Raw genomic sequence first — 22,490 nt, 5'->3', positions numbered from 1 at the left:
ACACCGCATCGTTGAGCTATTGCACTGCAACAACCGCTGCGATGACAACCTCGACCGCAGCGACATCTACCGAAATACCGCCTGATTGCAAAGGTATGCAGGGCAGTAACATTCTGGATTACACTGTTGTCTAGATGCATACGCACATACAGCAGGAGTATTTTATATACTGTAACGTAAGACATTTTTATTTATAGCAACTTCTACTGTTTATATAATAAGCACGCACGCATTCACAATTTCCTATATACGGGTACTGTACTCTATCAATGAGATCACTGTTTTATATGATAAATGTTGCAGTCTCTACAACCTTTCAACTTCGCCAACTGAAGGGTGCCCTCCTCTAGATTTTCTGACCGACTGTCAGCAAATATTTACTACTCCCACTTATATGGTAAGCAGTTTTTTTGCTTATGCACTGGCATCTACCGTAAATGTGCAGTTATATAATTCCATAGTTAATAAAATCAATAAGTGGAAAAACGAGCAGAATTATATTGCTACAGCAGTGTGCGCATTTCCAGTTTGCCAAAAATAAACCATACAGTTAAAAAACGAAAAGCAATCCCGCTATCCGAAAAAGTAACGTGAGCTGCATTAATGCTATCAGTTCAATAGCAGCCAGTTAAAATATAGAAATTTTCGCTTCTGGGACATCTTCTAAACTCACCCAGTTTTTCAAAGCAGTTCATAAAAAATGTCAGCTTTAGGTTAATCTTGGGTTGACTTAATTTTTTTTGCTAAGAAGATTGCTCTTTCGAATGAAACTAAGTTGACGTCAATCAAGTGGTGGTCGGATCCCGCGCACCATGGTAAATCAGACTGCCATTTTGTTCAGCCATCCGGTACTTTTTAGTGCACTTTCTAGAAACGAAATCAAGTCGGGTCAGGGCACGAAAAATTCTGAGTTATCCGGAACATTTTCAATTGTAGGTAGTAACATTTCCGAGCCAGAGTACAGTAGTCTGGCCCGGAAATGTCACTGGAGCTCATATCGCCGGCAGTACTCTGAGTACTGCAGGCCAGATATGGCCCAGAAGCGTGGGAAGATCATGCCCAGATTGGTGATAGAATAGTCTGGCCAGAAAACCCTAATTCTGGTCCACGATTAACTTCGTATTCCGTTAAGGTAAAAAATGTAGCCGTTTTCCGGCGCCAAAAAACGCCGGAGTATTTCGGCGTTTGTTCGTCCGCATGGGCGATGCCTCCAAAAATTTTCGAGCTTCTATGGACATGATAACGACTGTGCAACGGCTCCTCTAATCCCAGATTATGGACCAGTTCTTTACAGGAATGGGTGTCATGCCGTCTGGTTCTATAGTGTTGTCGTGTACCGAACAGTGGCATGAGAGCGCTCCACAGTCATACTCGCGATACTGATCAATACAGTGTATTTCCTCGCATGAGTGTGGTGTAAGTGACCGGGAGACAAAAACTTTAATATGAAAATGTTTACGGAAAGTAAACGAAGCATGAGAAAAATCAAAGTATACTTTTATATATACCGAAAACGAAACCGTATTCGTTAGTGTGGTTAAATATATACGTATTTCCTTATGACTTTGCCATTTTCTTGATTTATTACGATAGACCATGGAGACCGCTTCCTTTGGCTGGCTAGGCAAATGCGCTACCCTCATGTGCCAACAAAGCCACTTTCAGTTAAAATCCCATCAGCAACTAGGTCCCTACTTTAATCTACCTACCGTTAGTAATTCAACTTAGTATCGGCAGAATTTTGCTGTTGGGCCTAACAGCCAGGCATACCTTTCTGCAGAATTAGAAGATGCGGACTAGAAGACGAATTTGCTGCGCTCCGGTCGCTTCTCTATGCGGCGAGACTTGTGTTACCCGGTCTAATAATAATTACAGAACTGCCCCTTTTCGCGATATACCTACACACTGGTTAACTTCCCATGTGCGGACCTGCACTCCGACGGCGCGCTAGTAGTGGACGTTAACAATCCGGGGTGTATCGTCTACCCTTATTCATACTACGGATCCATGACCATCAAAGACAGCGACAGCGGTGAACAGCTGGGGGTCTATTATATAGCGGTATGTAGATTTAGAAATTATCCGGTCTGTAAAACCGACTGGGCTTGCCTCACAATGGTGAACAAACGCACGGTTTCTGCGAACGCGTAGGATGTTATTAACCATGATCTAATAACTATCAAATAAGAAACAAAGATATAAAACTAACTTCTCTTACTTTATAAGTTACAACATGCGTTTATTGTATGAGTATTTATTACGTTGTATTTCAGATGCACATGTTTGGCCTGGCATACTGCGTGACGCCATGATTCAGCAGAATTATCGCAAGGTATCGAAGAGGAAGTGACCTGCACTGTTATTTTCTTCTGATACCCAAAATTTTTATGACTGTGGCCTAGGGGAACTAAAATTTCTCGGTTACACTATCATACTGCATTTCGTGCGACGTAACGACTGCTGCGTAATACATAGAAACTGCATAGAAACCTATGCAAATTTTTTTAGAAGGTTGATAACAGAATTTTAATTGAACCGAGCATAAGAGTATGGTCCATGCAAATGATAGCACTACAACGCATGCGCAAAGAATTAATAAAATCCAACATTTCTAATATTGTTTGTTCAAAATTATGGTCCCTTCTACAGAATCCGATTTCGGTACTCGTATTCACGCTTTAAGAAATTCAGCTAAGCCGAAAACAACGGATTTCGTTGCTATAAATGTGTATTATTTGTATGTACTAATTTACTTTGCAAGGCACACTGCAAATAAACTTACAGTTGTAGAAAAGAGGATTTTTCATACTTTAAGGATCCGACTGCTCGTTATAATGGCAATTGGCAACTATTTAGGAGACACGGAAGCAAGCAGTCACGTCTTACAAACCTTCATATTTATTAAATGGTGCGGTACTGACCATTAGTTGTGCGGTAATCCTACTGATACGCTAAAACGGCAGAGCCATAGATTTTGCAGTATACGAAAACGTCGCCAGGCCGGAAGTTTCTCGGAAGTTTGTTAACGGGCACGGTAACAAACTTCCAAACAAAAGTAAACTATAAAAACTTCTGAAAATACAGGCACGGTTCCGTCAGTTTCGTATGTTATACCGGAAAAGATTTAATAAAGAAGTGTATGTAACTAGAGGTTTTACTGTAGTTCTAAAAGAGCCAGAATTTAAAAAAACTGTGCCAAGAGGTTTATGTTCTAGAAGTTATGCTTATAAATGAGTGAATGCTCTATAGAGAACTGTCCCTGAGTTATAATTCGCCGGACAGTTCGGTTATTAGCCGCATGTGTACTGTATAGGCAAGCGGTGAATGTCGTAATACCAGAGTGCGATAAGTTTAGAGAATTTCGTCGTTCAGGCTATTTACAAAGACAACGTTGGAAAATGGAGAAGAACGACGTTAGCGGGCCAGCTCTTTGCCAAGAGCCAGATTACGCACACTATGTGCTGGCTGATAGTGTCCCTGCAACGCCCAGTTTAAGAAGTTTACCAGATCAGCCTTGTAGTACGAAGCGGCGGAGTCTTATGAACGTCATTCTTCTGGGGTTTGGTTTTATGCTTAATATGGGATCCATACTGACCGCTGGAATGGCGCAGGTAAAGGCTAATTCTGTGCAAGTGCTCGCAGAACGGCAGATGCTTCGGTATTAAAGAAGCGAATACTTCAGTGAAGCTAAAACCTTAGTCTAACAGTTTACCCGTTTATTGTTTATACAGTACATCGGCTACCTCTGAAATAAGCTTAGGTGTGTAATGTAAACGAACTTCCCAGACCCTCTTTTTATTGATAGTCTCTGTTGTTTAAAGGTTGTCTTGATCTTGGGTTTACTAATCCAGCTTTCGCTTTTTCCAGACCGTGGTGTTGCACAGTGTGTTTGACGATGCAACCTTGGGATACCTTTGTTTGGCTGTAAACTGCGGTGGGTTGTCCAGCATTTTGGTCATCATCTTGTTCCTTTCCTTGGTATTGATGATAGCTAAAATGCCCATGGAAGATTTTCCTAAAATAAGGTTTTCCTTGTTTACAGGGTCTCAGGCCATCGCCTATTTGGTTGGTCCCTCTTTTGTAAGTGACCCCAGATCGCAAAATATGCAATAAACCTCCGCTTATCTTATCTTATACAGTATTACGACCTTGTGCGAATGACAGATTGACTTTTGCAGTGCTTTTTCATGGGACCAAAATTTGCTTTGGTGCTGGGATCCAGTATGTGCGAGCTATTCCTAATTAACGTGTGCGAGTAATTAACGCATTACATATACTTACAGATAGATTCTGGAGCGCTACTGCAGTGTGCACAGATAGTTATTACAAAACCATTCAAATTTTAGCAATTTGGATAAAATATATGAGAAAGTTTTTCATATTGTAGTTGCCGTCATCGCCAACATTGCCGGTTTAATAAAACCGGTGTACTGGGTGATTTTTGTGTGTGCTGCCATTTCTGGTTTCGGCGTTGGTATCGTCTGGGCCGTTCAAGGATACTTCTTAACAAGCCATTCTACGCCAAATTAAACACGATAGAAAGGTTGGGTAACTGTTGATGATAGATTGTTCTGTTTTCTGATTTACGCCAATTTTTTTGCAGGAATACTGGGATATTTTGGGGGATTTCCCAGATGTGGTACAGTACATCACGGCTGTTTGTGGAAGCTTGAAACCGTTTATGGGAGTTTTTATAGTTTACCAGCCGGAAGTACGTTTTACTATCTCATGCTGCGAGGTGCGACAACAATCGAGGATCACACTCGGATAGCCGTCTTTGGTACACTGACGGTGACTGCGACAATAGGAACGCTGGTGTTCATCCTGATAAAACATCCATGGAATGCCAAGCAGTACAGACACACGCAAAAGTAAGCCTTCAAAGTTAAACTGCTGCTACGCCTTTTCAGCTCTTTTCGGTTTTTGCCTCAATTGTCTCTTGCGATGGCAGTCGAAAACCGCTCATAATGATAGAGAAAATCACATTTTTTCTTATGACAAATACCCGTCTGAACGGGAAACAAATGTCTTCAATGTTTTTGTTGACAGGATCAACCAAATGCCGGTGGGAGCGAAAGCTGCTTTGGGTATGGGCCTGTTAGTTCACTGGATATGTAAGCAGATGGTTTTCGTCAGCGTGTTTTCGAATGATTTGCAGCTGCTACCATTCGTTTGGGTTGTAAGAAGGGAATGCTGTTGCTCATCCCTTATTTCTTCTACATTGGTAAACGATTTTTCTCGAAATGGGTAAATACGGATTTGTCACGCTCCGAAATCTTGATAGGTTTTACATCAACATTTTGGGCGAGTATCAACGGCACAGCGCTGGGTTACACCCGCGCTTTTGGAGACGTACGAGAATCCCTCGTTGGGCTGAATGGAGTGTTCCAAGGCGTGGGAGAAATAAAAGGTGCTGTCATACGCCGCGACTTATAGGAAAAGGCGCAGTTTCATTATAAATTATTGCTGCAGGTGGTGTGTTCCCAGGAATTTTTGGTGCCTGGTCGAAGAAGAAAGGGCGAGATGTGTTTCTAGTCGCGGGATTTATCGTGCATCTGACAGCGTTCTATTTGATCTTCTTGAACATGCCCCCGTTGTCGTCCCTACAAATGACCAGTGAAATGTCCTATATTGGACCGAGGTGTGTAAATTTAACTATGTGCGTTTTTGGCGTACATGTTGCACTAGGGTGACATCTACGCTTGTAAAATTTCGTTTGCTTTTCTTACGTCTTTTATGTTTTTTTAGGTACGTCTTTCTTACTTCATTAAACAGGACCGTATTTTTCCTCTTTTGCAGTCCGTACATCGCCATGCTTTGCACAGCTTTAATAGGATTCGGTGAGATAGAAAATGCCATCTTACTGATTGAAACTGTTGTATACATGCAGTTTTTCTTCGTAGGCGATGCAATTTGGAACAATCAGGTGATTAATAATTATTCTAGGCTAATCGATTAACCTATTTCCATACGATGCAATGGATGTCGAGATGGAAAACGAAAACTAGTGACCCGATACATGGTACCAAATTTGAGTATCAGGGAAATCGCGCGCAATTCAGAATACTATCAAGGTAAAGATCTATATTACAACGGAAAACCCCGTACGATCTGGTCAGAACAAACCAAAAAATTAATCGAAAAACTGCTAACGCCATTCGATTCAGCATGTCTGGAAACTGTGTCACATGCATTTGTTTTGGTAATTATCCGCTCCGGCTTCCGTGCAGAGACATCGGTGCCGGTAGAGCTGAAAGCTCAAGGTGACCTTGAAAACAATTTCAAAGTCCTGTTGCATGGAGCACGAAACCAGTAAATTTAAACTGGTACCCTTTTTAGATCAACACATTATAAAGGTTATTCTCCTACAAAACTAGAAAAGCCAATTAGCAGCAACAAAAACGATGCTGCTAGTGAATGACTCTGTTTAAATAAATCGTTAACAATTTAAAGCGCTCAAAAACATGACTTAAGGGAAGTGGGCCGGTATATGGTACCAACATCCGGTTCGGGAGTTAGTTGTAAAATTCATAAAGCGAATGATTAGGTGAACAAAAGTTCATATCGACCGATCTCCTCAAATTTTGCGTAAATGCACATAACCGCGAAGAACATTTCTACACCGATGATCCGATCCATTAGTCCTTATGTAATTTTTTCAAATTTTAAAATGAGTTTCCAAAAAGTTTAAAATTCATTTTAAAATTTGAAAAAATCAAGGAAGCCTGGATCGGTGTAAAAACGAACTTCACAGACATGCGCATTTACGCAAAATTTGAGCGCGATCGGTCCATAATGACTTTTGGTACACCTGAATGCGTTTAAACTTTTTGAATTTTCTTAAAAGCCATAACTCCCGAACCAGATGTTGCGCGCACAAACGGTTTTCACGCCAGTGTACAAATCTTCGGGCTACAGAAAGTCATAAACCGAAACAAAATGTGTTTGGGAGTGCATGAAAGTGTAAGGTTTCAGGTGACGAATTTACACCATGTACCGGCCCACTTCCCTTAAGAATAAGAAGTCTCGTTTAAGGGATTTGGCCCGGTACATAGCACCAAATTCGAATTCGAGATTTTTTCGAATTTTAAAATGAATTTTAAAAATTTTGAAATTCATTTTAAAATTCGAAAAAAATTGTAGAAGTCTGGATCCGTACCAAAACAATCTTCGTGGTTATGTGCATTTACGTGCAAAGTTTGAAAGGGATCGGTCCATAATGAGACTTTTGGTACACCTGAATGCATTTAAACTTTTTGGAATTTTGTTACCCACATAACTACGCAACCGGATGTCGCGCGCGCAAATGAATTTCACAACTGCGCCTACAATTCTTTTGGCTACAAAGTATCATAAAGCAATGCAAAAAAGTGTTTGGGAGTGCGCGACAGCGAAAGTTCCCGTTAATGTACACGAATTTAGTGCTATGTACCGGGCCAAATCCCTTAAAGCCATTTGAAGGCAGCTGCAAACCAAACTGACCATAGTAATCGTTTAAACGGGCTGACCTTTCACTGCAGTCCGAGCAAAACTAAGGACAGGGATTAATTATCAGCATATACAGTCCTTAAATTATTCCGTATAATACGGAATAATACGGTATCTACATTCTAGATCTTTACCACAAAAATTAAAAAGGGATACACGAACCCAGCTTTCCCGTATAGAATCAGCAAAAACCATTTCCGTAATCTGAGTGCTCATATTCCAAAACCCGGCCAGACGGTCTTAGTTTCACAGAGCCCCCCTGTGACCGAACTACCACTACTGTCTAGAGCACACAGCCCGCTAGGTGAACGAGTGACCGAACTACCGCTGTTGTCCAGAGCACACAGCCCGCTAGGTGAACGAGTGACCGAAGTACCACTATTGTCTAGAGCACCCAGCCCGCTAGGTGAACGAGTGACCGAAGTACCACTACTGTCCAGAACACAGCCTGCTAAGTGAACGAGTGACCCAAATACCTCTGCTGTCCAGAGCACCCAGTCCGCTAAGTGAACGAGTGACCGAACTACCGCTGCTGTACAGAGCATGGATCCCCGCAGGGTGAGCAAGTGACCGAACTCTCCATTACTGTCCAGAAGCCCGCTAGGAAAATGAGTGACCGAACTACCACCAGAATCTATTGCAAGCATTCTTTCGGTGGAAATTTCAAATTTAGTACCTGGTAGACTTGGGGTCTGGAGGGAGAAGTTTACAAAATTCCTTCTGTGTGAAAGTGAATGCGTCTAACCATAAGTGCACAAAAGCCATAAATTCACTTTTTATCCTATCTGCATTTTAGCTTAGTTTCGCTGAAGGAATAAGATGGTAACTAAATAGCTGATCGAAATCATTTGACTAAACCGGCCATAGACTGGGTACCGCAAGAAACGCGGAGGCGAAGCCGAGGCTGTTTCTTGTAACCCCATATTGCCATACAGCAATGCGAAAAATGTGCGAAATTAAAAGAAAAGTTCCCGTACATGTGTTTGGTACCCGGTACAGCGTCACTCCTCTTAATTATCTAACGAACTGTTTCCCTTGTAGCTTGCAAGACGTATCACGTATGTTATACGTAATACCTGTTTCTCTTTATACTTTGTAGCTAATGGCATATTTGGGAAGCGTTTATCCTTTTCAAACGGTTGCTGCTTTCGGAGTCTATCAGTTTATGACGGTATGTTATCATCAACATAAAAGTTTTTCTTTAATCTGCAGTCACGTGTTTGCAGTTTAGTAACCTGTTCTTTGGATTGTAGGCTACTGGCAATGTTATCGCAGCCGGATACTCAACCGTATTAGCTTTGCCTTTTCAACTTTTGATTATGGTGGTGACCGGCATTGCGGCCTTGGCGGGATACTGTTGGTTAGAACGGAAAACATTTCCGAAAAAGGGATTCTCGAATGGAGGACAAAAAGGAATGGAAATGAGCCACTCGCTCCGCCGTTCAGAGACTGGATAATTGAATCAACAAACGCGTGCAACAGGAGCGCCTCTGTAATTACGCACCTCTACAGTGCAATGAATCAGCAGCACTGAAGTGGAGAAGACTAGCGTCTGTGCACAGTTTGCCATAAAATGACGCACCTCCTTTCTTTCGTGCTACGTACATTGTAGGAATTTGCCGGCTTAGAGAAAGCCTAGTTTTGAATTAAAAACGTTTTGCCTAGATCAGTGTAGATTTTTTGAGTACAGAGTACTGCGATTAACAAAAGCGATCTTTTCGCATATTCTTAAATCCTCGCAATAATCTTTTATGTAATGGTAGCAATTTTCTGCAAACCGTGTTTTGGAAAGCAGTTGCTGTTTATTACCTTTTTGTAAAAAAAATATTCATTTTGGTAACATAAATTATCCTGCAGTATACCCGATTGAAAATTCAGCCACTCGTATTGTTAGTTTTTCATGATCATACAAACCAGCTGCAAAGTGCGATGTATTGCTTGCTTCTTGCTTTCTGTACGATCGTTCACGGTTAAAAATTTTCCAAAAACTGCCGTATTTGAAACGGCTATCATACTTCCATTGCCAGCAAATGTTATAGTTCTTGTGGGATAAACGTAGTGCATTTTGTGCAGTACCGTGCGTAAAAGGAACAAAGTGCAGTACATGCATCGGCATAACTGAAGATGCGGTAATTCTAATTACACCTCAACCAGTACTAGTAAAATAGTTATGTATTTGTTACATAAGTTAATGATTCGGAATGGCTACGCGCAAATGACTGTGCAATCGGCAAGCAGCATGCTTAACAAGTGCAGAAGCGTGGTTTCGAGGGCAGAAAGCCCACAAGGATTTACGAAAAATAGAGTAGCAAAACGTAATTTTGTTCAGCAATGAGATCTATTAAAATGCACACTTTCCCGTTAGTTTCTACCGCGATGTCTGTTTTTATTCCGGGTGCTCCAAAGTGGCCTCCACAGTGGTCTGCGAGCCAGATGGCGGGATTTCATCCAGCGGTGGCGGTTCTTCCACATTTTCCGAGTTAAGCCACCAGGTCACCATTGGACCAATTCCCTGCAAAGACAAACTAATAAATAGCCAAAATAACCTATAAGTATGGCGGATTGGATGCGTGCAAGTGGATCTATCATACAGATACGGAATACAGACTGTAAACTAGCCCGATCAGCGAGAGGAAATTTACCTTGACATCGAGTTCACCGCGCAACGTAACGTCGAAGGTTCCGAACCCATCCAGAATGACTTTATTGTCGTCGCTAATGTGGATTTTCAAAGCTGTGATCAACAACAACGCTCCCGTTAACATTTTTTATCACGTTTACGTTAATGCTTCACGGATTTGTAATAGTTTCGCTGATTTGTGATAGTTTATGTGTACCTTCGCCCATGCTTTCCATTTTGTTGGCAATCGTCACCGTAACTCCAAATCTAAAGAAACAACACGTATGTGATATTCCGTACGCAATAGGAACAGAGTAGACGAGCAATTCGTAATATTATATTGCACATCGTTTACAATATGCGAGTCTCGTCTATTTGTCATTATCTATTTTCGTCCACGCTGTGCTCGGGATCGACGCCACGATGCAACTGCACAGTTTTACGATTAGATAATTTTGGTTATATGTTTACAAGCAGTAGCGTGGCATCTTCAGTCCCACCACCCCAGCGACAGCGGGTCCGGAGTGATTGCCAATACGCAGTCGCAGTTGCTCCGTGGGACGATGGCGGATTCTGAAGCGTTTGATCCCCTCCAACAGCATAAGGGAGGTGCGAGCGATCTCGCGAGCGTGCAGGTTACCGTTGCGGATGGGCAGTCCACTGACCACCTGTTAAATCAGACCGATGGTCAGTGGTGTACACAAATTATATCACCGGTAGTGTAAATCCGTGCAGTTTACCATGTATGCATCCCCAATCGTTTCCACTTTGTACACATCGAATCCATCCAGAATGCCGTCGAACAGTGCTAAAAAGTTGAAAGCATTATTTGTATTAATGAAACCAGCTGGTGCGCTTTGGTTAAGTAGCGTCTCAGGTTTATGCGTTGAAAGCGTTTACTTACTGTAAAGGTCATTCAACAGATCGACCACTTGCAACGGCGTGCTCGACGCCGACAGCGTGGTGAACCCGACAATGTCGCTGAAATAAATGGAGCACTCGTCGTACGCTTCCGGTTCCACGGTTTCTCCTTGCTTCAAGCGGTTCGCCACCGACCTAATCCAGAACGCAAACTCAATTACAAAACTACCGTTATGAAATACTTATTACCGCAACTCATACCGTGGCAACACTTCGAACAGGAGATTCTCCGATTTCTGCTTCTCCTGATAGACCTGCTCGGTACGCAGCATGACAAGACCTTCTAGATCCGTGGCTTAGGCTTCCATGCGCTTCATGAGATTGTCCATGAGATTGCCCTGCTCAGCGCCGGGGATCTTCTTCAGCTGGCCTTTGATGTCTTTCAGGGTGGGACGCGCCTCCGGTGCCTCGCTCCACGAGTGCTCCATGATACTGCGCAGCTCCGGTGGACAGGCATCGCCGGAAACATGGGGACGCAGCGGCGGATCGGTACCTTTTGCCACTTGTGCCACAATTGCTACAATATACGCAACTCTTAATTATCTCACCGTTGTTATTAATTCTATAATCTAATCAAGTATGGAGAAGCCCGCTCGCACGAATTTCTTCGACAACGTCTGTCTATAGAGATACAGCGTGGTAACGCGGTTTCTGTTTTGGGCACGGTGGAGAAAGCGGAAATGTTTAACGAGTTGTTGTTTGTGTAACTGCTTCTTTAACACGTGTTTAAGTGATGGTTTGTAATAAAGATATATACCTAAGAAGATAAAACTAACTAAAACGTATGCTTATACATTGCCTTAAAACTTAAACCATGTGCCTAGTTGCAAATAATACCTGCAAGATCAAGTATTTAATGCAACCCGGTACAGCTTAGTCTTACGTAAATTACTGCAAAAATTTATTCAGGAGAAACTGTAAGGGTTACTTGGCAGGTGGCAACTGCCTTGCTGTATTACCGTACTGTGAAGTTTCTTTCATTATTGCAATTCGAGACGTTTGCAACGTAAGACGTACCGTATGGTTCCATAGGTAAGCGAGCGGGATCCGGCGAACCGTACGGATGACATCGAAGAACGATTTCTTGCAAGATGATCGCAAAACTGTACACATCGCCTATAAACCAACAAGAGAACTTCATCTACCCAACACTTACACCACCTACAGATACGGTTTAATAAGAATAACCGTCCAACTGACCTTCTGGGGTTCCTTGTGGTGGCATCTGTGCTCGCAAATGCTCCGGAGCACGCCATAACAGCCGGCCTTCGTCTGTTTTCGCCAGTTCCACATTCTTATTCAGGAACGGTTGGAGGAAACCCAGGCCGTAATCGGTGATCTTCAGTACGAACCGGTTGTCGATCACACAGTTGGAGCTGGTCAAGTTGCCGTGTGATTTAATGGGTGAATCGTGGAGGTACGCCAAACCCTATCCATCATAACACAGCCGTTCTCCATTGGTTTTTACGGTAATTTATTTAAAGAATTTATTACCGACACAATGTCACCGATCAGCGAGTACCGGAACGACCAATCCAGCTTAATTGCCTCGTTCTCCAGGACATCGGCCAAACTGCCTTTCTGACAGTATTCGAACAGCACTTGTACTTGGGCGTCTTCGACGGCGATACCGACCAACGGGTTCATGTTGTCGTTGTTGATGTCATGTAACTGCAGTTCAAAACCATGACATGTCAACAGCAGACCATCGAATGTTCTTTTAAGTTCTATCAGTACCTTTTTGATTTCTTTCAGTTCTTTGCGCGTTGCGTGGAAGCGTCGGGATGTCTGCAGTTTCTTGACGCACACCACTTTGTTCTTGTACTGCGCGGTTTTCGCAAACACTTGTGAATGCCCACCAGCGGAGCTTGCTCCGTCGGCGACGCTCTGCGGAGTACGAGAAAAGTCAGTGAAACAGAAACGACTTCTATGTTGGTGACCTTTGGAAATAGAGAAAATCGTCAAAATGGCGCTTACCATATTGCCTAAGCTTAATCGACTGATCGACACGGAAAGGCCATGTCGGTCTGATTTGGCGCTGATTTCCTCGGGAGGCACTCTCCACCATGGATCATTAATTGCCGCTTCCAGTTTACGCTTTCTGCAATATACTCATCTCAAAACAAGTTTTTTCGTTCTCACAGTAGTGAATTCTCACCGGTAAACGAGTAACGCAATAACCGAGACGATCCCCACGAAAATCACAGCCGAGACGACGGACGCGGCCAGGATAATGTTTTGCTCTGACGCGATTAACAATTTTCTGAACAAGTCACAGTACGCTAAGAAATATGTCACAAGTACCCCGAACGCAGACTGCATCGTTGCCGAGGTATCCACAGCGCGGCCGGTTAGGCGGAGGCGAATCGCGGTTGTACCACTTGATTTCGCGTTCTTTTCCTCACTGGTCAGCACCGGGTCGATACGCTGGGTGTACGCGCGGTACTCCAGCACCGGCTGTAGCAAAGTAAACGAATACTTCGAACACTTGCATGCAAATTGTCTCTAAGCGTTTAAAAGTATGGTTTATCAATGCTTGCTACATTTATAACGCGTTCATTCAGTACTGGAGTATTATCGGGCCATAATTATAATGCTTTTAATCGGCTTTAAGTTTATCTCGTTGTTTCTTGCGTATGAGACTCTCTGAAGCGTTTCATAAATTGAACTGTAGATTGAGAGCATTCTCGATTTTGGTTGTCGCGGTCATACCTGCAGTAGTGACCTTACACAGATGCATTGCTAACCTGGAATTGACCAGTACTGTAATCCATCTGCGCAATCGAATAATCCGATTCCCGATCGCCGTTGGCATTCATCACAATACGTTTGCCCTCCAGATTGAAGGTTCGATTCCACATTTTATGGGATATCTGTTCGCCGGCTGATAAATTTCCTCCGCTGGCGTAGGTCTCGTTCAACACCTGCACGCTTCAACCGTCAGTACTTATCCAACATAATCACGCAGTAAAAACAGATTCATACTTGGCCGTAAATCATAAGCGCCTCGTAGAATCCCAATGCAAAAGGGTTAGCCTACAGATAAAATAATTACGCACAGCAGTAACGGACAACAGTAACGGACAACAGTTCGGTTTGACGGTTGCTAACAGTTTCCCGTTGGTTTGGTCGGGAGCCGTTCAGTGTGTAAGGTTCGCTACTGGAGATATTGACAAGAAGCTGCTGCGTAGTTTTGTCGCTGGCGTGATCTCGTAGTGACAGGATAAACATGGACTTGTAGGCTTCTTTGGCCTCCTGTTCCCATTCAACCAACACGGAATCATGAGCAAATTTATCTTTAAATATCTGCATCCTTGACTCGCTAACGGTAAGCAGATCTTATTTTTTTAATTTTGGGATTTAGTACCATTTAATTTATTGCTATCCATATTTCCTGTTATACGTGTTTCTACCTATTTTTAAGTATATTTTTTACTTTTGCCTGCGATACGTCGGAGGATTACCTCGTCTCGTCCATCAGTGTTGCCGGTATTCCACGAGCTGTTGCCGAAGAATGTCGGACTCCGATACACTTCAAGGGCGAAATAAACCTGCAAATCAGCTAAAGTATTGCATTCCTAAAGCCAGTACAACTCTGCCAAGGAATGCTACGGCCTAGGAAAAGCTTACATATTCGCCATTTGTCATGTTCTTCTCCGATGCCATTAACTGTAAATTAAGCAACAAATTTTTTCAGCGGAAGTACGTATACAAGTATTCGGTATAGGTATTCGGTTGCTGTTGATCGTAGACTATCGCTCATATTTTTTCGCTTTTACTCTGCAGTCGAGCATCATCTAAATTTTTTATTTTCGGAAGCTATGTTTTTACGTACCATAATTTGGCGGAAGCGTTTGCTTTCAGCAACAATAAAAATCACTGCAAGCAGAAGCCAAGAGCAGTTTGAAATCAACCGCTGTTGCAATGTTGCGCTCCTATTAATTTTTATGTTTTTTGTCCAGAACAAATTGTCAAATTAACACGAACACTGAATTCCTGGTTAAAAGCGTACATACCTCTCGTTACCAAGCGAAGCTGGCCCAGGTAATCGGACAGATTCCTCTTCTCGTCGGAGTTGACCAAATAATGCGATGCGTTAATGTTGTTCTTGGTTAGTATCGGCTTATCCGGATTTTTCAGCTCCAGGCACAGAGGAAGGAACAGAGAAAGGTGATCATTGGATGCGTCACAAAGCACTCCGATGGAATTATACTGATACTTCCCCAGAAGTTTCAAGAGAAAGCTGATGAGGTTTTCCGGTGTATAGGGCGACAAACGCGTCAGGGTGGGATACCGTGTTTTGTTGAAAGCCAGCGCACTGCCTGGGACCCTGAAATTAAGCGTGCATATCCGCAGTTAACTGAGGTTATTTCCGTAATGAAATTCTACACAAAGGCGCTGTTACCCAAAGATCAGAGGCTTGTCCCAAGCTGCAAGAGAAGCATTGGCAAGTTATCTTCACAAAGTAATCGTAATGCATTTCAGGTAAGGATTAAAAAATGCTCTGACCTTTGGCTAAACTGGCAACAGAGTTTCCTGAAATGCTGCAACCTACAAACAGGTCCATTTGCTTACAGCAGAACAGTTAAACAACATATACTCGATATATTTAATTTTAATACCGCTGACTGCGCGATAACCTGAAAGGTGACCATGAACTACATTTCCGAAATCTAGCGATTTAAATCCTAAATGATAACGACGAAGACGGGCGCAACGTACTGCCAAGTACCAACCATAAGCACTAACGAATATTTGGTGTACTGTAACTGCACCGCGGAAAGGACATTCTAGACGCAATAGATCTGATCCTTTTATCACTAACAGTGGTGTGATTAATGCTTTTGCCTTGATGGCAACCAGAGTATATTACATCCTAATGCCAATGCCAAGCAAAACAATGTATTTTATTTATTTTATGACTGTTCCAAATTCCTAATTATACCAACGCACGTACTACCTCTTGTTGCAATTAAATTTATGAAAATATAATTAATATGAAATTTCGTAAGTTGTAACTTGCTTTGATTTTTTAAATGTTATGTCATAGTGGCGCATAGTAGCGCTAATCAGATTTACCGGTGTGGTGAGGCATGTTGGTTTCATAAATACTTAACTTTGAATAGTAATTAAACGATCACAACTTATGGTCACGGTTAATTTCAATTCAGTACAACCATGCAAACTAAAAGGCACTGAATAAGTATATACAATTTGCAAAAATTAATGAACGCCACTAACCGGGTCCGAAATGGCCATAACGGTATCGTTAGACAAGCGTTCTCGGTAATAAAACTTGGTTGTCCAGAACGTGGCTTTGGTGTCCAGGCCCATAACTCCTTTTTCTCGTCCAGAACACATACAGAGATATTCTTATCATATTTATGCACGTGCATGAACTTCATATTCTCTCCATAGCGGGCATTTAACTGCTGTTCAGCGAGACTGAACGCGGGAGCCACGTTCAGATACGACGTGGCGGTGCGGTTGCCACCCAGACCGATCTCGAATAAGATAACGTTCACCGGTGAGCTACAGACGACAGCAGCAACAAAGGTCACAACAGCGATTGCTGTATACGACATTTCTGCAAGAGCCACTCAAGGGTCACGCTGTGCATTACGAGAACGCCGCATAAACTTTCAAGAAATACTAATATTAACCGTAAATGATGGCAGCGGGAACTAACACTTGAATAAAGCGTGATCAGCGATCAAATCGATTTTGTTACGCATCTACTTTGGCTACGTACATCGTATGTACAGTAAGTCGCACAGTACACAGACAAGCGACTGGCTCAGACGGAAAATACTCTGTCCGGCCCTGCACCTCGATCCCGCTCGGCCATTGGCTGTAACATTTAAGGAGACTAGTAAATGGGACGCAAGGCAGTTGATTTGGGTACCTGACTACTGTATACTGACGTAATCCCTACTAGGATCCAGCGGATTGCTATGTATGTTGTTCTTATCTACGTCGCTACGATTATATTTATTATTTTGAACGCATAAAAAAAGAGGCGTTTAATGATAACTCGCCGCGCTGAATGCTCAAAGCTCTGACACAGGAAGGTGTCCTCTTCCATCGACAATCGCACTGGTTTCGTATTTCCATTGAGGTGTCCCGCTCCGGAGCTACCGGCACAAATGGGGCATGTCCGTTTATGTAATGCCACGCAGCCTATCAAAATAATGGGTCGGAGGAGCGCTCACCGACTGTCAAAGATAATTGGTATACAGTTACCTTGCTTCGTTGTAGCGCTGCTGGCAGTTAGGACACCCTTTGCGTATCGACTACCGTTAACGATGGTGTCTGATGACTGATGAGTCGCTTACTCGCTGAGTACTCAGAAATAACACGCGGCATGAGACACACTGTTTAAATAACTGCTTCCGGAAACACGGAAGTTGTGATCACGAAAGATACAAGGGCAGTCAACAGACTGGTAGATTACTGCATGCTTTATGTACGACCTACTTTTTACAGCTACAGCTTTTTTTTACTGCATGCTTTATATGCTCGTATCTGTACTTCCTGCAAAAGATTTACATATCGGCAATTCAGAATTATTGCTGACCATTAAAACGTGAAAAATTTGCTGCGAAATAAGTCAATAAGCTTTTTTATGTATGTAACTGCAAAGTCTTCCCTTTCATAATAGCTCAAATCTTAGGAAAATTTGAATTTTTTTTAGAACACCAGATACTGCGGAAATCACATTATAGTCGCACTTTTCATAGCGATGAAGCGGTACGCACCCAAAAAGATGGTAATGACCTGTAGTTTAGGCAGCAATCGTTCTCTACAGACTGGAGAGTCTTGTGAGCCGTCATTCCACTTTTAGATGGCCATAATTATGCAATCGGTAAAATCAATCCAATTAACAATTCGGCTGGGTAGCGGAAACTCCGGCAGTCATGGCACAATACGAGGCATGCTCAGTGCTGCATTTAGTAAATTGTATTTGAACATATCTTCAATAAAGTTATTCTTATTAAAGGGTTTCGTGCCGGGCTGTTTTCGGTAAGCATGTGCATGCTTGGTGTTCGCGCATGATTCCCAAGTTCCTAATCAAACTTATTTTATGCGTTAATTCCCATTACGAACGCGAAACTCGACTATTTACGATAAACCATTAAAATTATGATTAATTTTACTGGCAGTTACTTACACTCTTGAAGGAACCGGTATGCGGCAACTGACCATGACAGAATGGAAAATATTTCGACTTTTGACCGCTGCTGCGCAACAAATTTAATGTGAACCAAATTTGTTAAAATAATTATGTAATTTGTTCATAACACCTGAATATTGGGAAGGAGGATTCCTTGTTAACAACTAGTTATTAGAAAAATAAGTCACAAAACACTTGCTGCTGCCCTGGTATACTCAAGTTTTTATACGGGAACAGAAACCGGCTGGCAAAACCGCGTTTTTTTACGCTTTTAAGCATGTCCGCTTGAACAGCATGCAGCAGAGCTGATTGGACAAATATTTGAACAACAAAAAACGGGCTCTTGACCCGGTAACAGAAGAAACCAGGCGAGAAAACGCCAAAAATTACTGTACCCAAAAGGAATAAATACATACAAAGAAAAATACTGGGCAAAATTAGCAGGGATATTTCCCAACTGGGCCGCGACCACGGGAATGCAGAGATGGGCATACAATCCGACCATCAAAGCTTTTAGCTCTGCGACGTCACGCATGAGTCCGGCCACATCACGCTTCGTCCATCGCATCAGTTGGCGAAGGACGTGAGTGCCATGTCGGCTGCCATGGCACCCACGTTCTTCGCCAACTTCAGCACCAGACACCAAGGCGCTCCACCTCGGCCGCCAGCCCGGCCACGACGGCGGACAGTTCTACCAGCCGAACTCGAATCCCTTCCATGTCGGACGACAATTTCGTCGTCATCTTTCCAACCAGTTGCCTAGTGTCTGCGGCTTAGCGTTAATGAAGTCCAGCGTGGCGATCAGGATCCTGATCGTCCAAGCCGAATCCGAACGGCCAGTACCGTTTCCAAAAACGGAAGTGGCCGTTCGGTTTCGGCTTGGACAGCGACCAAGACGTTATCGTCTCCGTAAATGTGCGGGCCTGCTTCCTTTGGCCTTCAGCTCCTGGGGCGTTTCCGGCCAGGCTTCCCTTCGACGCAGTAGTATTTTTAAAGAAGATAACCCATGATGGTTAGATGGTGCGAGTTCAAGGTTCACATGCACAGAGTACTGAGCACAAATGCGAATGTACCTGGCTGGGCTTCCGCATAATCCCCGCTCGGGCCACGAGGTGACGGGATCCGGTCTTCATCTGCAATACAATACGTTGCGCAAATAGTCACCATGGAAATAGAGCCCGCAAGTGGAATATCGAATCAAAGTGTCGTGCTCAAGCACATCATACTAATAACAAGGCACTGTGGTGTTATTACGAAGTTTCCAAAATATGGTAAATTTTTTGAATTTATTAATTACGTCAGTACGAGTACCGTATTAACTTCCATTTAAGTACGAGTACTAGCTCATTGCAGTTCGAGTACGAGCTCGTTGCTGTTCATTGCATGTTAGAATAACTATTAACTACTGTACCAATTTGCCGGCCGCATTCGCAAAATATGTGTTCTCCCAGTTTTGTCAGTATGTTTTCAATACGCTGCAAGTTAACTTACGCTTGCCGCGACCCAGCGGCTGACATTAAAATGCAGAATGCCGCATAAATCAAAACCGATACTTACTTCGAACGCCCTAGTAACTCCGCCGAGGAAAGTCATGACGGGGGCCGTGATCACCGTCGCGTTCATGATCGGGCCTTGTTTTGAACTGTAGTGGGCCTCGGCGAGGCCCACTACAGCGCAAACCAAGGGCCGATCATCGCTGCCTCGGTGAGTTTCCAAATCGCCGCGTTAACGGTTCCGGTGGAAATTATTGGCGTATCATCACGCACGGGACGGCAAAGGCGCAGGCCATGGACACACAAAGATTCAGCGCCATCTCAACTGCAAACAGAAGTCGCGCGCCAGTGCGCCCCCCCCCCTCATAAAGACGGGCCTGAATATAGTCCCGATACGTGACAAACGCGGAACAATGTACACAATACACATTACTTCGAACAGCAAGAAACCAACGTTTAATTAGCTGCAGACTAACACATTCAATGAAAAAGCGCCGCTTTTAATTAAGGACTTCGAAAATTTTAAAAGAATCGAAGCGTAAAGGTCTATGCTTTCTTATCATTCGATAACAAAAAAAGGTCAGTAATTCTAACCAGAAATTTGGAATTAAGTAATTTTTAAATTAAGCACTAATAAGGGAATTAAAACTCTAATTGAGTGCATATATTAAGAAGTTTTATCTAACGCCCATGGTATGTATGCTGAACCCGACTGCATCAGTACATGTGCCAAGTAACGATAAGCAACACTACGTACACAATGTACAACACTAGCGTCAATAACAAAATTACGTACTATTATTATTATTATCGAGCAACAGTAGCCAAACTCCATTTGGGAGACTTTAAAAGCTACTGGAAAATGTTTTGGTATTCTGAAAATTTCAAAATCGATTTCAAAAATCGGTTTCGATTGCAACTCCTACTCGCGCTGCTCACATGTGCGCAACGCCAACACCACGCGCCCGTACGCGACGCGCGACGTGCGCAAAGTAGCCCGCCGTTTTCCCGACTTGCTGCCAACCGTTGCAACTACGTCCCTGCTCGACACAAGAACCGCACGGCTCGCTTGCATCACCCTAACGCCGCCGAGGTTCTTCGGTTTTCCAGACAAACACGAAAATTTTCTATTAAAAACTCTCCTATCTTTTAATACCATAGTACCACGATTCATTACTTAATAAAACTTTCCTGCTACCGTACAATTTCATACAAACGAGCCTCTACGCAAATGGACGCATTTAAAGGCTGGTCTAACTAGGAGAAGAAAATGTGCCCTTGACGACTTATTACTTAGCTTAATTCCATCTTCTGAACAGCACTGAGCAAGACAGAAACTAACGTTATAAAAAATCGAAACGATATCAAACGTTGCTGTACGCTAGACGAGACAAAAATACGAAATATTCGCCAGCATAACGGGGAAGAATTAAGTACCAAAATCACACGAATAGATCGTACCAATTTCTACGCAAATTTCAAGAAAATTCACATAAATCGCTATCAGCAGTTGCAGGAAACAGCTAAATCCTGACAGAAAGAAACCAAAACACTCACCGAATCCAATGGAAATCTTCAAACACTGAAGGCGGACGATCGGGCATGGGAATGGCGTCGGAGCGTTTCTCTGGTTTTCGATACCTGGAAGCACACGTACAACGGTTGGTTTAATGATCACCTTTATGGCTTACTGCAAAGTGATATCATAGTGTGCGCAGCGCGCTGTCTGGGATTATTGAAAAGTGCCTGTATATCATAATGCGCAGGAGAAAAGGTTCAATTGAATCTTCGAAGCTACTCTATTACCCCATCTCCTCAACTCCATTTAGTGAGAGCAACGCTAATTACATTTTTGTCCTTTAACATCGACGAGTTGCAGATAGAGCGGCAGACAGAAGAAGACGGACTACAGTAGTAGACTGTGGTGATATTATGGAGCAATGATAATAGGGCTTTATACAAATCAGTATGGTTTTACGCTTTGCTCGTTACTGAAGTTCTAACAACGAAAAAGTCGGTTTAATGATCGAGGTAAAAAATCGTGAAATCGTACGGTAAAATTTGGAAAATCAGGGAAACGTTGAGCAAGTGGAATGACTGGCTGAAAATTTCGACTCTCCGCTCGAATGCACGCGGCCGTACGGCTATACCTGTTGCCTGCGTTAATCGCGCTGACGGAGATGTCCCCGCCCCGAACGCAGGAAATTGCGCAAATGGGAAACACCGGGAGGCGTTCGTACTGCAACAGCCAATTAGCGGTGGCAGCAATCGAGCCGGTACCAGCCCACAGCGAAACGTCACGGCGTTCCGACTACCCACACCTCCATGACGTATACTGCCCTTCCCGCGTCGCTAATTCCAGACAGAAATTCCACCAAAACTTTCCAGACAATTCGGGGAAATCAGGAATTACAGAAAATAAAACCAGACATCTGCGAGATGCTGGCTTCTACTAGCGCTCGCTGGTTAACGTCAACAATAAGACAGAAAAACCATAATAATTAAGCAAAATTATAATTAATATTTTCATTACATTTCGGCAACGGACTGCCTTTGGCAGATTTTTTTAAAATCCTTTTAAATTTGTCTATTTTTGCAGTTTCCATTTTATGAATGCTCAATGCAGATGACGTATTAGCATGGTTATGCACATGAAAAACTGACGAGTTATGACGAAACTTTAAAGAACATTTTTTTCGACTTACGTTTAATGGTAATGATAAAGTTTGATTTTATCGCCAAATTCCTATACAGATACACGGACAAAAACGCTGCAAGCCACTAGGTAGCAGAC

General features: G+C 43.0%; 4 protein-coding genes across 4 annotated transcripts; 2 read left to right on the top strand and 2 right to left on the bottom strand.

Annotated features, from left to right (window-relative positions):
- The first annotated feature begins 82 nt into the window (after nt 1–82).
- Nucleotides 83–4,530, top strand: LOC129600092 (UNC93-like protein MFSD11). The gene is made up of 9 exons (XM_055498484.1): nt 83–93; nt 1,876–2,061; nt 2,274–2,332; nt 3,373–3,611; nt 3,868–3,934; nt 4,043–4,080; nt 4,179–4,221; nt 4,284–4,319; nt 4,388–4,530. The coding sequence occupies exons 4-9, from the start codon at nt 3,399–3,401 to the stop codon at nt 4,528–4,530; spliced, it is 540 nt and encodes a 179-aa protein (XP_055354459.1). The 5' UTR covers nt 83–93; nt 1,876–2,061; nt 2,274–2,332; nt 3,373–3,398.
- Nucleotides 4,531–4,608: 78 nt separating this feature from the next.
- LOC129600090 (UNC93-like protein MFSD11) lies at nt 4,609–8,945 on the top strand. The gene is made up of 10 exons (XM_055498483.1): nt 4,609–4,639; nt 4,698–4,871; nt 5,050–5,087; nt 5,159–5,224; nt 5,285–5,410; nt 5,473–5,641; nt 5,800–5,840; nt 5,904–5,926; nt 8,588–8,659; nt 8,742–8,945. Exons 1-10 carry the CDS (start codon nt 4,635–4,637, stop codon nt 8,943–8,945), a joined length of 918 nt encoding a protein of 305 aa, XP_055354458.1. The 5' UTR covers nt 4,609–4,634.
- A 778-nt stretch (nt 8,946–9,723) lies between these two features.
- LOC129600089 (atrial natriuretic peptide receptor 1-like) lies at nt 9,724–13,523 on the bottom strand. The gene is given in 15 exon segments (XM_055498482.1): nt 9,724–10,000; nt 10,131–10,222; nt 10,326–10,375; nt 10,580–10,776; nt 10,849–10,916; nt 11,013–11,164; nt 11,231–11,546; nt 12,047–12,145; nt 12,230–12,458; nt 12,524–12,700; nt 12,767–12,916; nt 13,007–13,130; nt 13,188–13,272; nt 13,334–13,429; nt 13,484–13,523. Coding segments are annotated over 15 exon segments (2,001 nt in total). The 3' UTR covers nt 9,724–9,874.
- A 232-nt stretch (nt 13,524–13,755) lies between these two features.
- LOC129600088 (atrial natriuretic peptide receptor 3-like) lies at nt 13,756–19,826 on the bottom strand. The gene is made up of 13 exons (XM_055498481.1): nt 19,761–19,826; nt 19,695–19,713; nt 19,277–19,336; nt 16,341–16,616; nt 15,539–15,580; nt 15,435–15,459; nt 15,046–15,359; nt 14,865–14,908; nt 14,660–14,698; nt 14,494–14,580; nt 14,141–14,284; nt 14,015–14,065; nt 13,756–13,953 (listed from the first exon to the last, which is right to left on the bottom strand). The coding sequence occupies exons 1-13, from the start codon at nt 19,824–19,826 to the stop codon at nt 13,756–13,758; spliced, it is 1,365 nt and encodes a 454-aa protein (XP_055354456.1).
- Nucleotides 19,827–22,490: the final 2,664 nt, after the last annotated feature.

The sequence above is a fragment of the Paramacrobiotus metropolitanus genome, unplaced genomic scaffold (genome assembly GCF_019649055.1).
Source record: "Paramacrobiotus metropolitanus isolate TYO unplaced genomic scaffold, Prichtersi_v1.0 Parri_scaffold0000163, whole genome shotgun sequence".
Classification (NCBI taxonomy): domain Eukaryota; kingdom Metazoa; phylum Tardigrada; class Eutardigrada; order Parachela; family Macrobiotidae; genus Paramacrobiotus; species Paramacrobiotus metropolitanus.
This window is presented reverse-complemented; position numbering and strand designations above follow the sequence as displayed.

What these genes read in the sequence shown, in the direction of transcription:
- LOC129600092 (XM_055498484.1), top strand. Translation starts at nt 3,399, where the DNA reads ATGGAGAAGAACGACGTTAGCGGGCCAGCTCTTTGCCAAGAGCCAGAT. An exon ending in ATTTGGTTGGTCCCTCTTTT is followed by an intron (nt 4,081 to 4,178) that starts GTAAGTGACCCC and finishes TGACTTTTGCAG; the next exon opens with TGCTTTTTCATGGGACCAAA. An exon ending in TACTGCAGTGTGCACAGATA is followed by an intron (nt 4,320 to 4,387) that starts GTTATTACAAAA and finishes TTCATATTGTAG; the next exon opens with TTGCCGTCATCGCCAACATT.
- LOC129600090 (XM_055498483.1), top strand. An exon ending in CAGTACAGACACACGCAAAA is followed by an intron (nt 4,872 to 5,049) that starts GTAAGCCTTCAA and finishes TTTTGTTGACAG; the next exon opens with GATCAACCAAATGCCGGTGG. An exon ending in GGGAGCGAAAGCTGCTTTGG is followed by an intron (nt 5,088 to 5,158) that starts GTATGGGCCTGT and finishes AATGATTTGCAG; the next exon opens with CTGCTACCATTCGTTTGGGT.
- LOC129600088 (XM_055498481.1), bottom strand. Translation starts at nt 19,826, where the DNA reads ATGAACGCGACGGTGATCACGGCCCCCGTCATGACTTTCCTCGGCGGA. An exon ending in TTATGCGGAAGCCCAGCCAG is followed by an intron (nt 16,617 to 19,276) that starts GTACATTCGCAT and finishes TGGCTCTTGCAG; the next exon opens with AAATGTCGTATACAGCAATC. An exon ending in GCTTCGCTTGGTAACGAGAG is followed by an intron (nt 14,909 to 15,045) that starts GTATGTACGCTT and finishes TTCTGCTTGCAG; the next exon opens with TGATTTTTATTGTTGCTGAA.